The sequence below is a fragment of the Dipteris shenzhenensis genome, chromosome 13, assembly GCF_047967505.1.
Source record: "Dipteris shenzhenensis isolate YYH24624 ecotype China chromosome 13, Dip_SZ_1.0, whole genome shotgun sequence".
NCBI classification, from domain to species: domain Eukaryota; kingdom Viridiplantae; phylum Streptophyta; class Polypodiopsida; order Gleicheniales; family Dipteridaceae; genus Dipteris; species Dipteris shenzhenensis.
The window spans coordinates 37,376,653-37,392,737 of NC_141608.1; the positions used below are offsets into that span (position 1 = coordinate 37,376,653).

The window sequence follows — 16,085 nt, forward strand, 5'->3', positions numbered from 1 at the left end:
TATATAGCATATAATAGAGCCAATTAGCAGGGAAAACTTGGAAGCCCCAATTTTCAGTGAAACCATAACTTCAGAAAGCCAGAAATGCACCTGCTGGAACCAATTTTTCGAGATATCTCAAGGGGCAAATGGTTTCTGATGGTCCTCAAACTTGGTGCAAAGCTTGCAGCAGCTGAGGCAACTCAGAAAGCCTGAAAGGCCCCCAATTAGAGAGTAGTTAGGCTGAAAAAACCCTGGTTTAGTACCTGCTGGAACAGATTTCGAGGCAATTTCAGGATTGAATGAACTCTGATCAATCTCAAACTTGGTGCAGGGGTGTAATCATCGGGGGCAATTATGCAGAAAAATTACCACTTGGTGCAGTAAAACCCTAAATTGCAGCAGAATCAGTAAATTGGCAGCGCCCATAAATCTTGAGTAATTCTGATCAAACCATGGAATTTCAAGCTGAACACAATGATATAAGAATTATGCTTTGTCTTTTAATCTGCTGATCAAGCTGAACACAACGATATAAGAATTATGCTTTGAAATTTGACCTAGTCTAGGGCTGCCACTTGTCAAACTGAAGATTGAGACACCTAGCTGTGACAGAAATTTGCAGGTAGGGCCTGGAATCAAGATGATGTGCTCCAGATTTCAAATCAAAATGAGATGAATTAGCCCACAAAAATTCCAATGGCAACAAATGAATGCAAAGGGAAAGGACAGCATGTAGATTGCAGAAATTCATGAGCTAAACCATCAAAGTACCTGGAAACACGTGCGTCTTCAGCTTATGAGGGGCTGCACAAGCCACAGGCTAGGAAGAGGCTTCCTAAGTTAGGATGGTGAGCCCTAGTTGATTATGATTTTCATTGAGGCTCAGCTAGTAATGAATGTGTGATAGTTTGCATTTCATGAATAGATGTGAAAGATGAGTGCCTAGTACAACTAGGGCCCCCTTTTAGAGGTATAGGCGAGGAAAAACACCTATGCTTATGGGATAGCCAACCTAGGATGCCATGTGGCAACTTTAGGCTTCCCCTACTTAAAAGTACTATTTATTCACAAGCCATTTAGAAGCTGCCTATACTACTAGAATTCCCAAGTAAATTTCACCTTTGTTACACCATTATTGTTCCCTTGTGAATGCAATTGATTAAGGCATTGCTTTTGTACAAATAAGTAAAAGTTATAATAATATTGTATTACGCTGGTTGCATTTTGAATTGTTTGAACGTTTGCATCAGAAAGATTGAACAATGATTGCTGTTATTGCAGGCCTGCAAACATACCATATTTGCTCTTGCAGGGCTTGATCTTACTGATATAGAGGTTAAGTCAGTCAAACCATGGACTATGCATGCTCAGGTTGCAGAGCGCTATATTTCTAATCATAAACAAATATTGCTCGTTGGAGATGCTGCCCATCGTTTCCCTCCAGCTGGAGGATTTGGTAATTGCTTGTTGCTCAGTTATGTCAGCCGTTCTTGATATACTTCGAACCAGCTCACAGACTCTACTTGATCTAGGCTAGATAACACATCTATATTACAAGAGAGAAGATGAAACAAAAGCTTAGCACACACGTTTATCCAAGATCAAAACATGGCTACTCCTCCAAGTCTGTCCCATGTGGGATAAATCCGTCATATGCCAGATGGCACTTACCTTGACAACTCTTCTAACGCTGCACCCCTATACAGTTTCTCCCACTGCTAACATTCATTCTCCTGGTGAACGTTGACCATGGGGTTGAGGAACATGCTTTCCTATAGAGCAATCTATCAAATGTGCTGGGATATGCTCCCCCAGGTAGTATGAAAATAAACAATACATGTCTAAACATATTTGTCTCCATGTAACAAATTCACGAATAATCATTTCTGCTGCACATCATAATGCCATCGGCCCAAAGGTAGTCCCTCTTGTCATGCTCCAGAGGATCTAGGCAAGCCTCCTGCTTAAGTCATCAAACTGTACGATCAAATTTCTAAGATCATCATTATGTATGTAGTCACATGATGCAACTCAACATCAGTCCAACGAGTCCCTTTATGATCAATTGTACTAGTGGTACATGAAGACCCTAATATACAAAATACTGAGAATTCATGATGATGCCTATGGGTAGCAATTAGGGCCTTTCCAGGTGTATCTTCAAATACTATTGGCATTGTTACATTCTTCTTAGCTCTCTTCATTTCTACCAAACATGTACTCATGGTTTTCCTCTTCCCTTGGTACCATGGCTTCACAGTGGAGGGCATGGACACGACTCACCATGTCCCTCGCTTCGCGGTGACGCTCCGCTTCCCGGGGCTCCCGGAGGAGTATCGGTCCATTCTCCAATCTATCGGAGGATGTTTTGGTACGGTGCAGGAGTCTCCTCCTCCCTCGGCAGCCACATTGGTCGCAGATGATGGGGTCCCTAGGCTCAGAGTGATTGTGGACACCCCCGAGACGCTTTCTGAGGAGATCCTTCTGGAGACCTTGGATGGAGGCAAACTACATCAGAGAGTTGAGGTTTGTGGGCTTTTAGCAGACCAGTGCCTCCGATGCAGACAGATGGGACACTTAGCTCGGGATTGCCTGAGAGGCCAAGGTAGGGATCCTCCTCAGCTTAGGTAGGAGCAGGGGGCTCCCTCTCAGCCCAAGCAGGGGCAAAGGGCTCCCCAGCATCAGGCTAGGCAGTCATATCGTTAGCAACACCCGCAAACACCTTGGGTCGAGCCCTCTTAGGGGACTTGGACCAAGGTTGAACACAAGAAGCCCAACAAGGCAACCCTCAAGCATTGCAGGTATCGGGCTAGGGTCAGAGAGCGCGAGAGAGCTTGATCGGCAATCCCCTAGCCTCAGGAGAAGCTGGCAGAGGTTGCCCCTATGGAGTAGGAGGAGGACACCTTCGATCTCTCGACTGAGCCGCAGGCGCTAGCAGAGCAGAGCACCCAGGTCCCTTTGCAGTAGCAGGAGCGTGGAGCCCTGATGAGCAGGTCTTGGTGGACCCGTGGTGGATTGTTGGAGTCGATTGACGGAGTCGCTCTCGGATGATGGGTGCGGTTGATGGAGTCGCTCTCGGATGTGGACTTGTGGATTGTTGGAGGTGACTTCAACAATCTTGAGTTTGAGGAGGACAAGCGCGGGGGTGCTTCTTATTTTGAGATGTTGGCTTCGGAAAGCACCACCTGGGAGCAGTTCATTTTCTCAATCTGTGGTCTGGACCCCGGGAGGGAACCGGGGTTCTCTAGGTCTCATGACAGTCTTAGTTTCTTCTTTGGGTAGCGGCGGCAGGATGGTCTACTTGAGAGACTAAACAGATTCTATGTCGGAGATTGGGCCATGCATAGGGGTGGAGCCACCGGTATTCTAGCAGGGACAACCCTCTCGGACCACTCCCCTATCGTTCTTCACCTAGAGCAGCCCCCTCGTGGCCTACCGCAGAGAGGGGTCCGCATTCTAGATGCTTTGCTCCTGGAGGAGGAGGTACAACAGAGGATTACAACTATTTGGCAGTAGCCTGAGTCCCCCCGCAGGGAGGTGGGGCCGTGTGGGCAGCTGAGGCGATTTGGTAGAGTAGTGAGGAGCTTCGCACCCATGCTATGCAACGCCGTCATACTCTTTAGTAGAGAGAGAGGGCTTTGCGGCTGGACTTGGCCTCCATTGAGCGTCTTCGGGAGCAGGATTCAGAGTCGCAATGGTTAGTAGACCGGTATGAGTGCGCTCACTTGGAGCTTGAGGATACTGAGGTGAGACGGGCTGAGTACTCCTACCACTCCTCTAGATCTTGGTGGGTACAACAGGGTGACAGGATGACCAGGCAGTTCTTTCAAGCCACTGGCCCTAGATCAACTGGTGCACAGTTGCAGAGATTGAGAGACTCTAGTGGGTAGATGCATCAGATCCGCAGGAGATCTTGGAGTTGACCTTAGTTTTTTATCGGCGCTTGTTCTAGGCCGAGGAGTCGTCCCCGCAAGTTTTGGCAGCCCGAGATTTAGTTTGGGCGCACGTTCTAGAGGTGGTCTCTCGGAGTGTGAGCAGTCAGTTAGATGCGCCTTTTTCGGATGCGGAGCTTTGGGAGGCTCTTCGGGCTCTTCTATTCCAGAAGTGCCCGGGGAAGGACGGGCTGTCTCCGGCTTTCTTTAGGTGCTTCTGGGAGTGCATTCATACCCTCCTCCACTTGGCTTTTCAGGAGATCTTTGACATGGGCTCTCTCCCTTCGACCCTGAGTCGTGGCTGGATATGTATGATCCCAAAGGGGAGGGATCGCTCGGACTTGAGACAGTGGAGACCGATCACTCTCCTTGAAACTGCATACTGGATCAGGGGTGTCTCAGTCCTCTATGCAAGTAGTTCGAGCCAGATACTTATTGGTGGTTACACGAGGGAGGCCTTTTCGCTTTCCCGCTCTGTTCGTCGGCAGGGATGCCTCCTTGCCCATTCTTATTCCTCTTTGTGGCAGAGGCCCTAGGGTATTTTTTGAGGTCTCAGTTGGCGGGACTCACGGCGGGAATGAGGCTCCTGATTCGACAGCTTTTGGACTCGTAGTTTGTAGATGACTTGGCTCTTTTTGTAGAGGGCTCAGCTCGGAGCTTGGATGTAGTTAGGGAGGCCTTGGCAGTGTATTGTCTAGCCAAAGGCTCCGATCAACTAGACCAAATCAGTCGGCTTTCTCTCAGCGACAGAGGAGGTACAAGAGATCCAAGATTGGGGCTCAACGCTAGGCTTCGAGTGGATTTAGAGGGAGCAGACAACAAGATACCTTGGCTGCCAGGTTGGCATTGATATGTCAGTAGAGCAGCAGATCTCCCCGGTCCTAGAGAGTGTTCGGCGCAAGCTTTTGTACTGGAGCTCGGCCAAACTCTCTCTTGCAAGAAGGGCCTTGGTGGCTAACCAGGTCCTCCTTGCTACCACTTGGTACATAGCCTCGTGCTGGTGTTTTCACAGGGGATGCATGGGACAACTAAGGCGCTTGGTGCGCAATTTCCTATGGGCAGAATCGGATGGCACACGTAACACTCGAGCCAGGCTAGCTTGGCAGACAGTGATCCTGCCCCAGGCCCAGGGAGGATTGGGCATCATTGATCCGGAGATGTAGAGCAGAGCCTTGTTGGGCAAGTTGGTAATGAGGGGCCTCACTCCAGGTACAGAACCCTGGAAGCTTCTTCTGCCGCGCGGTCTCCTTCGGAACACCCCCCGCACGGGTGGTCAGTGGCAACAGTCACACAGATGGCTCTTCTCGGAGGCCCCCCTTACAGGGAAGGGCTCTCACTTGATGCGGAGTCTCTTCAGAGTTTGGCAACGATAGGTAGGGGGTCTTATCCAGGCTAGTAAACAATTTTTGGAGGAGTTTGCACGACAGCCTCTTATCAAGCACCCGGACGTTCGGGATCAAGATGGTCGCATGCTGGGATAGAGGTTACACATTGGTTGGGCACAGTGGGATAGCAGCCTAGCTTGATCTTTTAGGACGTGGGTGAGACTCCCGATTGATGCAGAGGTACGATTAGGGACCCTCTCACATCTTCGAGGCGCGGGCCCGAGGATGGCAGAGATTGAGGCAGCTATCCCAAAGTCTTGGTGGGCGTACCTTCAGAGTTTAACACTAGCACAGTGGTTGGGCTAATTCTCAGGGACAAGGGTAGCTCTTTGGATTTAGCTATGTCCCCTCCCTACCATTCTCAACCGAGCTTGGTTCTATAGTGTGGGTCCAGGTGGACTCTTGCAGTCTCTGACAGATGGAGATCCGGAGATGGATGGAGCCTTGGATCATCAGTTAGAGGGTCAGAGTAGTGGGCCGTCTGGGAAAGGAGTGGTCGATCGACCCCTCTCGCATCTCAGATCTAGATGCAAGTTGTTGGCACTTATGGTTATGGGAGGGTCGTCCCCTTAGTGAGGTACAGTGGGACCCAGGCGAGTGGTTTTGGCCGTCCAGAGTAGGCCACTCAGAGAGAGTGGAGGAGGTGCCCTTCTTCTCTTATACTACACGCATAGGACGCCGCTTGCAGTTGGAGGAGGTAGCCTAGACTCTGTCGAGAGAGAGGCATTGGGCAGGGCAGTAGGTACCTCGAGAGGTGAGATCTAGGTTCTAGACACGCCTCTGGTTTGGTCTCTGACTGCGGAAGATCTCCTACTTTTTTTGGATGATAGCGCATGGAGATCTTCCTGTTGGCCCTTGGTTGGAGCAGGTGCGAGTGGATGGTAGCTGCCATAGATGCACGATTGGGGCTTTAGAGACGATCCCCCATTGCCTTTGGAGCTGCCGAGCAGCACAGAGGATATGGCAAGGAGTGCTTCAGATCATGGTGAGGCTCCAGGGCACGCAGAGGGACTTCAGGTGGGGCTTGGTTGTCAGAGGGTGGCCATGCCTTTCCCATTGACGTGATCTCTCCAGCATATATGATACAGAGCGTGTGTATTCACAGCATTGAGTTTCATGAGGCGACCCCTCCCACTGGTCATCAACCTCTTCCTTTGGCAGAGGACAGCGTGTGGGAGACAGTAGCCAGCATCACGGCATGAAACATCTAGGTTGCTCGCTGCAGCTGGGTTATGGGCCAGCACCATGTTCCACCATCGGACACCTTTGTAGCCATCTGGCAGGACATCATCTTCACGCTTCGCGCCATTTGGGAGCGAGGCTCTCCAGGTTCTTGAGCTACCATCGCACGGCGGGAATGTTTCTGCAAGGCTTGGCTTGTAGGTGTTTTCTACGACATCACCCTGAGAGGGATCAGATGGTTGTTTAGTCCGCCACCCTGGTTGTTAGCCCCTGTTACAGAGAATCCCTAGGCAGTGAGCTGGGATCTCTGGCAGCAGGAGTGTCTTTATGACAGCCAACATTTATTTTTCGTTGATTTTCACGGTTGGCACCTTTATGGTATTTGCCAACTTGTATGATCATTTTTCACAAGCATCAATAGAAGTTCTTTTCTCTGGAAAAAAGAAAAAAACTTCTTAGATAGACTTCTCAAAGACAATAATGCTTCTAGGCTGAAAAATCGATTTACAAGATAATCTACAAACGAGAATACATGAAACTAGTTAGATTAGCGAACAGCAGAGAAATTCGAAGTAGTCAAACTAATAGTAAGTAATGAAGCCCAGGTTGCCAAATGTAAACCAGAAGTCCTGGTGTTAGGTTTAAATAAAAGCTCCATGCCATTCCTCACCTGCTTGCTATGAGCTCATGCATCAATCCTGAATGCCATGGAGAGGATGGATGAGGTGTGTACCAAAAATGTTCGTAGAGTGTCTTATATTGATAGCGATGACTGGCTATCCAAAAATGTGTACCAGAAATGTGCATAGACTGTCTTGTATGGATACTAGTGGTGAATGGCTATTCATATGCATAGTTGCAAACATACCCGTTTGCACAAAGGGTGTCTTTTATTGATACAAGTGATGACTGGCTATCCAAAAATGTGTACCAGAAATAGGCATAAATGGTCTTGTATAGATACTAGTGATGAATGGCTATCGTTATGCATGTTGAAGACAATGTTTGCAACATTTGTGAAAAACACGTTTTTCAAAGATATAGTTTTTTGGACCTGCACATTTTGGACTTTTGCCAAAAAGACGTACAAAATTTAATGGAGTGCTGCCTCTTGCAAATCTTCATTGTATGGTTGCATGTGAAGGAGTGTCGCATGTCTAGCAACCAAGGTGGAGGGCTATAAATCTAGTGAATGCCTCGCTCCATAAATACATATAAGACACTTGTAGGCCAAGCCTTGCAGAAACATGCATACCTCTCAGTGGTCCTCGGAGATCTTGACATTCATACTCCCAGATGGTGCGCAGGCTGTATATATGTCCTTTCAGATAGCAACTAGGGTGGCTCCCAAGGGAACCTGGTGGCCTCCCATCACTAAACTATAGCGAACAGCCCATATGTTTTAAGCGGTGATGCCGGACACCATCTCCCATAAGCTATGCTCTAGCAATGGAGATCCAGTTCCCACCTGGACCAGGACATCTTAGGCCCCCGTCAGATGCTTGGGACTCCCTATTGGCTGAGATACATAGCATCTGGTCCCGTCAGGCAGAGCTGACACATTACACCTAGGAGCAGGCCCGATACACCCAGGAGCAGGCCCGCATTATACACGAGCAGGGCACTCTTATCCAGGGACTCAGACACGACATCACAGCTTCGAGAGGAGCTCGAGACCCTCAAAGCAGCGCATGGAGGGACCCCAGTCACAGAGATGGAGGCACAGATAGCCACGATACAGTCGGCTATAGCAGAGACGACTAGGTGGGTAGACGTGGCAAAACGGGAGCCCGCAAAGGCAACCGTTTCAGCCGCCATACAGGAACAGCAACAGAGGGCTTTGAAGGCCCTCAACATCCGGATACGAGGGATCACGCGAGACAGCACCAGCACCACTACGACACCCATGGAGGAGGCGATTACCTTTGTGACCACCACCATGGGGGTCCCCGACCATGGCATAGAGGGAGCATGGCGTGTTGGGAGAGATCCCAACCGAGAGCAGCCCCTAGTCATTCGCTTCAGAGATTCACATACTCGTCTAGCGACACTCTGACGCCGAGCCTCTCTACGAGAGCATCCCACCCTATCCATGGACGAGGACTTGACACCACTACAGATTGAGGAGTGACGAGTTCTTCTGCAGCGGAGGGATGTTGCCCGCAAGGAGGGGAGATGGGCCGTGGTCCGAGATGGTAGGTTGTTGACCGGCACCCGTCGGGCTCCCACCCGTATCCCCTAGGGGGACGGGGCCTATGAGACTCAGGTTTTCAAGACCCTAGACTGCACCATTTGGAACTGTAATGGCACCTTATGGTCAGACCCGGGAAACTTCTTGGAGTCTTATACAGGACGAGACATAGTCTTTTACACGGAGACACACTAGAGCCCAGAGCGTCCACTACCGATAGTCAGTGGCTACACATGGGAGTCAGCCTTTAGGGATGAGACGAGGGATACAGGAGTCGTCCGAGGATCAGGCGGGGTCGCAATATTGTACAGGTCTTTCCTCGCTGGAGCCATCTCCATTGAGAGAAAGGACGCACACTCCCGATTCATGTGGATCCGGATCCGACGCACAGGCACCCGTGACCTTTTTATAGCAATATGCTACTTCCCGCCAGACACATCCCACTTCGCCAGAGTGGCACGAGAAGAGGGTGAGACATCTCCATATGCACCTTACATCAGGATATCCCAGACCTTTCAGACTGCTGGGAAGCTCTCCTTGTTGGGGACTTCAACGCTTGGACGAGTACGCGACAAGCACCACTCCTGGACTTTCGAGACGACTTTATCACGCTTCCAGACATGGACCTAGACGGAGCAGGTGTGACTAGGATCTCATCGGACCGACATGGGCCTGTTACACCATATGGACACACACTCCTTGATTTGGGCAGGATGCACGATCTCATCATCTACAACGTGCTCGACCTATGGCCCTCCTCAGGTGATTTTACTTGCTTCCCACACGGGGGGGGGCACTAGTGTAGTAGATTACATCATGGGATCCCCTACCTTCACTTCATGTATCACCGACTTCACCGTAGCACCACTCCCTCCAGAAGTTGATTACACATACCTATTCTTCACTATCGCCACCCCATGCTTAGCCACACCACACACACCACATAGGAAGCACGACACCTACCACGACATACACTTTGATCACAGCCTCTCACCGACCTACTCTGGATGCCTAAACAGACTCCTAACCTACATCGATCACATACCACTCATAGAGGACGGTGCTGCCCTGATTAGTCGCACACTCCACGAGGCTGCCCTCCAAATCTTTTCCCACACCATACGGTCCACTAGACCACCACCTCTTGGTTCTGTACCTTGCAACAATTGGTACGATGCGGAGTGCAAGGCTTATCGCCGACAGCTCCGACTTGAAACCAGATGTCACCTCCCGAACACACCAGACACGGTACGCAAGTACCGACGTCTCGTACGTCGGAAGAAGTAGGCTTTTCTTCGTCAAAATGAGGAGCTGTTGCACATCTTGTACAGCAGCAACTCTAAGGATTTTTGGCGGAGATTCCTTGAGCGTAGGTCCTTATCACCCCTCACCGACACGAGAGTCTTGCACACGTATGCACACCATCTATATGTGTCCCACACCAGCCCACTCCAGACCTCATACAGACACCTCGTCCCACCACTTGCACGTTGTTCACTAGAGGGGGAGTCAAGGACGCGACATTAAAACTGCACAATGGCCGAGCTAAGGATCGAGCTAAGGATCACGAGGGGCTATGCACTGAGTTTATCGCATATGGGATCGACACGTTAGCCCCGATCCTAGCAAAGCTATTCAATGACGTTGTTTGCCTTGGCTTCCCCCGCACTTGGACACTCAACACCATCACCCCCATCCACAAGATAGGGGATCCCATGGACCCGAGTAACTACAAGACTATCATGATTGGACATGTGATGTCCAAGATCTATGCAGCTGTATTGGATGCATCGGTCAGCTTGTTCGCAGAGATGAGAGGGCTCAGAGCAGAGGGTCAGGCTGATTTCAAGCGAGACCATGGGACTATGGATCACACTCACACTCAGGAGTGTCATTGAGGAGGCTTGATCACGGAAGTTGAGGGTATACTGTTGCTTTGTAAATTTCCGCAAAGCCTTTGACACAGTACCTCGAGCTCGTCTTATCACACGCCTACAGACACTGGGATTTGATCAGGAGATCATCTGGGCAGTCATGGCATTGTATGAGAGAGTCTCAGGCCGAGTTCATACTGGCGCAGGTTGGACAGATGAGATCCTGAGTACCATAGGGGTCAAACAAGGTTGTCCCTTATCACCGACCCTGTTTGGCCTCTACATCGATGAGCTTGAGACTTTCATGGGGACGTTCGGAGGGACCGGTTGCTCACTTGCCGGGATCATTATCAGGATTCTTCTTTATGTAGATGACGTGGCACTCTTGTCATCCACACCCGAGGGGCTCTAGCGACACCTAGATACACTGCAAGCTTTTTGTTTATCCCATGATTTGGAGGTCAACCTTGGCAAGACCAAGGTCATGATCTTTAACACCTCTCGAGCAAACATGCAACGGAAACATTTTACTTTTACTTTGGGTGGGTCACCTCTTGAGATCGTATCCTTATCATAGTTAGGGGAAACGGGAAAACGGGGAAGGGAAACGGAAACGGAAACGTTTCGAGATTTTTGGGAGGGCTGAAACGGGGAAACGCCACGTCAGCAAGGGAGGGGAGTAGATGATGATGGAGGGCTGAAGCAGGTTGCAGGAGAGAAAGGAGAGGAAAGGAGTGAATGGGCCTAAAGGAGGGCTGGAAAACCTTGAGGATGGAGAGAGTTTGAGGCTGAAGGAGTGGAAGGAGGCCAAAATCGAAAGCAAAAAGACAAAAAACGGGGCTGGCGGCAGATTTCGTGTGATTTTGGAGACCTAGCAGCTTGTGTTGTCTAAAACAGCACGTTCCAAGGCTCTGAAATGCGTTTCAGACTGGCTGAAACGTTTCAGCCAGCCGTTTCAGGGTCTTGAAACGTTTTAGACCCTAAAACACGTTTCAGGAAACGGGGCTTTTCTGAAACAGCATTTCAGGCCTGGCTGGGCTCTGAAACGCGTTTCAGCATAACTGTGATTCTCATACACTTACTTGGGGATTATCTTCTCCGGCCCGATCTTCACGATGAGACCAACAATGTAGGCCAGACTGAGCAGGGGATACGCCTCACTGGCTCAGCTAGAGAGACAGTGCTTTCACTCCCACTTCCAGGACCCTCGGACCAAGGCTCTTCTCTTCGAGTCCTTGGTCCGACCAGCCGGTATGTATGGCAGCCCTTGTTCGGGGCCTGACATGTTAGAGATAGAGTGGACACAGGTGGAGCGCTTGCAGATCCTCATGCTCTCACGCATGATCCGGGGGAAACCGCCTGTACCACATCACATCATTCAAGCCGAGTTTGGTGCTTCTCCACTCCAGCTATGTTGGGGTAAAGGCACTATGGCCACCCCAGTACAGTTAGTACACTTAAGTACAGTTAGTACTTTTATTGCTAAGTACACTAAGTACGGTGTACTTAGTGTTGTAACCTTATCCATTGATATAAAAGGTTGACTGTGTGCTTGGGGAGGTACACACATACTTCATTATCCCCACACTCTTGTGTCTACTGTGTGTGTTGGTGTGCTCTCTCTTTCTCTCTCACTCCCACCTCACAACTGGTATCAGAGCCTGAGCTTGCACATCTCCCTCCCATTCGTCCACCAGCAGCAGCATCGTGCTGTGGAGCTCGCCAGCGCCAATGCCTTCAAGCACTAGCAGCAGCAGCCTAAGCTGCTGCATTTCGCCGCCAGCAGCAGCGGTCTGCTGCTTCAGCAGGGCCGGCAGCATCCAGCGCTGCCAGTGCCAGCAGGCAGCGAAGCCAGCCAGCACCAGCGGCGCCAGCAGCGGCGGCGCCAGCAAACTCAGCCAGCGTCGCCCAGCCAGGCGACGCTAGCTAGCGGGCCGCCAAGTCGCCACACAGGCGACGCCTTCAGCGGGCCGCCAAGTCGCCACACAGGCGACGCCTTCAGCAGTCCGCCATCAGCTCGCCACGCAGGCGAGCAACCCGCCACGCAGGCGAGCAACCCGCCAGGCCTACGAGCTCCCGCCAGGAGTTCGGCAACTGCTCTGTCAGCGTTATAGGTACAGGTGTAGCCTTCGAGCTCATTGTGAGCATTACTGGTCAAATGCAAGTACAGTGAGCAGATAATAGTCTATGCCTACCGTGTGAGGAAATCCTCAACATTGAATTGCAGAATCAAGGGGCTTTTGTAGCCAGTGCCAAGTATTGGCTTGTATACGCACGCATTGCATTTATCCTCCTATTTGGAGTTGATTCTTGCAGGATTCGTATGCATTTGTTGACCTACGGGACAGTGGAAGATGCATTGATCACTACATTGTAGACTTGAGCACTGAATGTGCCAGTCAAATTGGGGGTTTTGCAATTGGATGCATATCAGTGCTGGGGGAAGCAATTAAATGCCTTACAGTGGTCAGTGAAGCGGTAAATGCACTCAAATTCTGAGAATTTTTTCTTCCAGTCAAGGGGCTTTTGCCTAAAACCTACTCTAAACTGTGTTATACAGTTTTAGTTGTATCTTGAAGCTTGAAGTTGACAGGTTTGAACAGTCAAACAGTCATTTACTGATTCTGTACTTTCTGGTACAGTCAGGTACTGTTGTGTGTCAACTGTGGGGCTGATAACAGTCACTGTACAGAAGTACAGAGTGCAAAATACACTGCTGTTTTTCACTGTAATTGCAGGGCAGATGCTGCTTTAATATCAGAGTACTGCTGATTGTACAACAGTGCATTTAATGATGCAAACACAGTTGCTGTTCGGATACTGCAGCAAGCAGTAAACAGTTATAATTCTCTGTTTAATTGGGAGAAACAGTTGCAGGTGCAGTTCCTGTTGTTCTGCTGCAGGAATTAAATTTTTTGAGCACAGTTCAAGTGCCTGTGTGCACTTGGTTTGCAGGGAGTCAGGCACCCAATTGTGGGTTATATTTTCTGCTGATTGTAATGGCTTCATCCTCGGAGTCCTCTCTTCTTAATATTAAGAAGTTGCAGGGTGCTGCTAACTACCCGATGTGGAAAAAGATGGTCCTGAATGTGCTAACCCTCAGGCAGTTTCATGCTCCTATTATACAGAAAGGTGTGAAGCCCACTGGCACATATGATGATGCTTGGGCACTGGCCGATTTGTCAGCAAAGTCCATAATTGAATTGTCACTCCATGAGAGTGTTGTTTGGAATGTGGATGGTGAAAAAACAGCCTGGGGTGTGTGGAAAAAGCTATAGGACACATATGAGCAGCAAAGTGTAGCCACAAAGATATATTGGTTACGCAAGTTCTTCAATCTGAAGATGAAGGAAGGGAACTCCATGGATGCACATCTCAATGAGTTTAATTCAATTGTTACTCAACTTGCGAATCAGAAGTATGTGGTGGATGAGGAAACCAAGGGTATGGCACTCTTGATCTCTCTTCCTGAAAGTTGGGATACGTTCACCACAGCTGTAACAAATGCAAACACTTTCATAAGTTTTTCAGACATCACAGGGCTGATTTTGCAAGAAGAGCAGAAGCTGAAAGCTCAAGATGCAGTAAAGCCTAACAATGCCTTGAATGCAAGGGGGAGAAGTCAACAAAGAGGCAAATCCCAGGAAAGGGGAAAAGGCAGGAGCAAGTCCCGCTCCAACAAAGATGTTGAGTGCTACTACTGTGGCAAAAAGGGACATACCAAAAAGCAGTGCTTTAAACTGAATAATGATAAGAGAGACAAAGCCAAGGACACTGATGCGTCAAATGCAAAGGCAATTGTACCAGTGAGCAAGGGCAAGAGGAGTGTGAAGATTGAAGAGCTTCATTCTACACACGGTTATGACAGTGAGGGAGAGGTTCTATTTCTCTCTACTTTGGATGCTCATTCTCTCCATGCAGGAGATTTTGCAGACATGCACTCTTGGATCATTGACTCAGGTGCCTCATTCCATGTTACACCTTACAGAGAGTTGTTTGTCAGGTATGCAGTAGGCAGTAATGGAGTCGTGTTTCTAGGGGATAATCATGCATGCAGTATTGTCGGTGTTGGAGATGTCAGGCTTGTATTTGCTGATGGTACTCAGCTTATGCTTCACAATGTCAGGCATGTACCCGAAGTCAAGAAAAATTTGATTTCTACTGGCATGTTGGATGACAAAGGTTTTGTGACATTTATAGATGATTCCACACGGAAGGTGTGGGTGTATCCTCTTCGATTAAAGAGTGATGTCTTTCCAGTGTTCCAGAAATGGCTTGCTTTGGTTGAGAACCAAACAGGCAGAAAACTGAAAGCTTTGCGGTCAGATAACAGTGGGGAGTATATATCTAATGCATTCAATGCATTTTGTGATGCTAGAGGTATTAAAAGGGAACTCCCTGCTCCTTACAGTCCAGCGCAGAATGGCACTGCAGAGCGTATGAACAGAACCATACAGGAAAATTCCCGCTCTATGATGTCACATGCTGCTTTACCTCATGGATTTTGGGCTGAGGCTGTAAAAACAGCAGTACACCTCATCAATAGGTCACCAAATAAAAGACTGGATGGCAGAGTGCCAGAGGAGCTTTGGACAGGAAAACCTCCTTCCTATAAGCACTTGAGGGTCTTTGGCTGCACTGCGTACGTGCATATACGCAGAGAAGATCGCAGCAAGCTTGATCCTAAGTCTCTTAAATGCATTTTTCTTGGATATGGTGACAGTGGTGAGATGGGTTACCGCCTATGGGATCCTGTGAATAAGAAGCTAATACGCAGCAATGATGTCTTATTTGATGAGTCATGTATGTTTAAGGCAGTAGATAAGCCTTCTGATGCTTCAGAGGTTGACATTGATGACTCGGGACATCCTGTACAATTCAGGCAGGCTGCAAATCAGCCACAACAGCAGCGTAATCAGCCAATGCATGATGCTGCAGCAGGTCCAAATGGACAGCCCGCAGTGGCGGAAGATGTCCTACAGGATATACCACCTTTGGAAGATCTCCCAGGCATAATTCTGCAGCCTGATCTACTGGAACAGCCACCTGTTTTACGTGAGCAGTAGGCTGGACAGCAAGACCAATGGGTCCGAAGGTCCACTCGACAAATGAGGCAGCCAGACAGATTTGTTCCAGGGGCAGATTTTATTATGCTTACAGACTGTGGAGAACCTTCCTGTTACAAGGAAGCCGTGCAAATGCATGATAAAAGGCTATGGGAACTAGCCATGAAGTCTGAAATGGATAGTCTCCATAAAAATGGTACTTGGGAATTGGTGCAGTTGCCTAAGGGCATGAAAGTACTGCCATGCAAGTGGGTGTATAGATTGAAAGTCACACTTGGAGCTAAGCCAAGGTATAAAGCCAGGTTGGTTGCCAAGGGCTTTAAGCAGGAGTATGGTGTCGATTTTGATGAGATCTTTTCTCCAGTGGTTAAGATGACCACACTCAGGATTGTACTTGCTTTGGTTGCATGTGAGAATTTGGAATTATGCCAAATGGATGTGAAGACAGCCTTTCTTCATGGTGATCTTCGTGA

General features: G+C 49.1%; 1 protein-coding gene across 3 annotated transcripts in view; it reads left to right on the plus strand.

Moving 5' to 3' along the window:
* The window catches only part of EMB2421 (FAD/NAD(P)-binding oxidoreductase family protein), a 127,559-nt gene that overhangs the window by 72,186 nt on the left and 39,288 nt on the right, over positions 1–16,085 (plus strand). For all 3 annotated transcript variants that reach the window (XM_087383686.1, XM_087383685.1, XM_087383687.1), the window contains one exon: positions 1,264–1,438. In XM_087383686.1, coding sequence (XP_087239812.1) covers positions 1,264–1,438 — 175 coding nt within the window. The remainder of the gene's footprint in view (positions 1–1,263; positions 1,439–16,085) is intronic.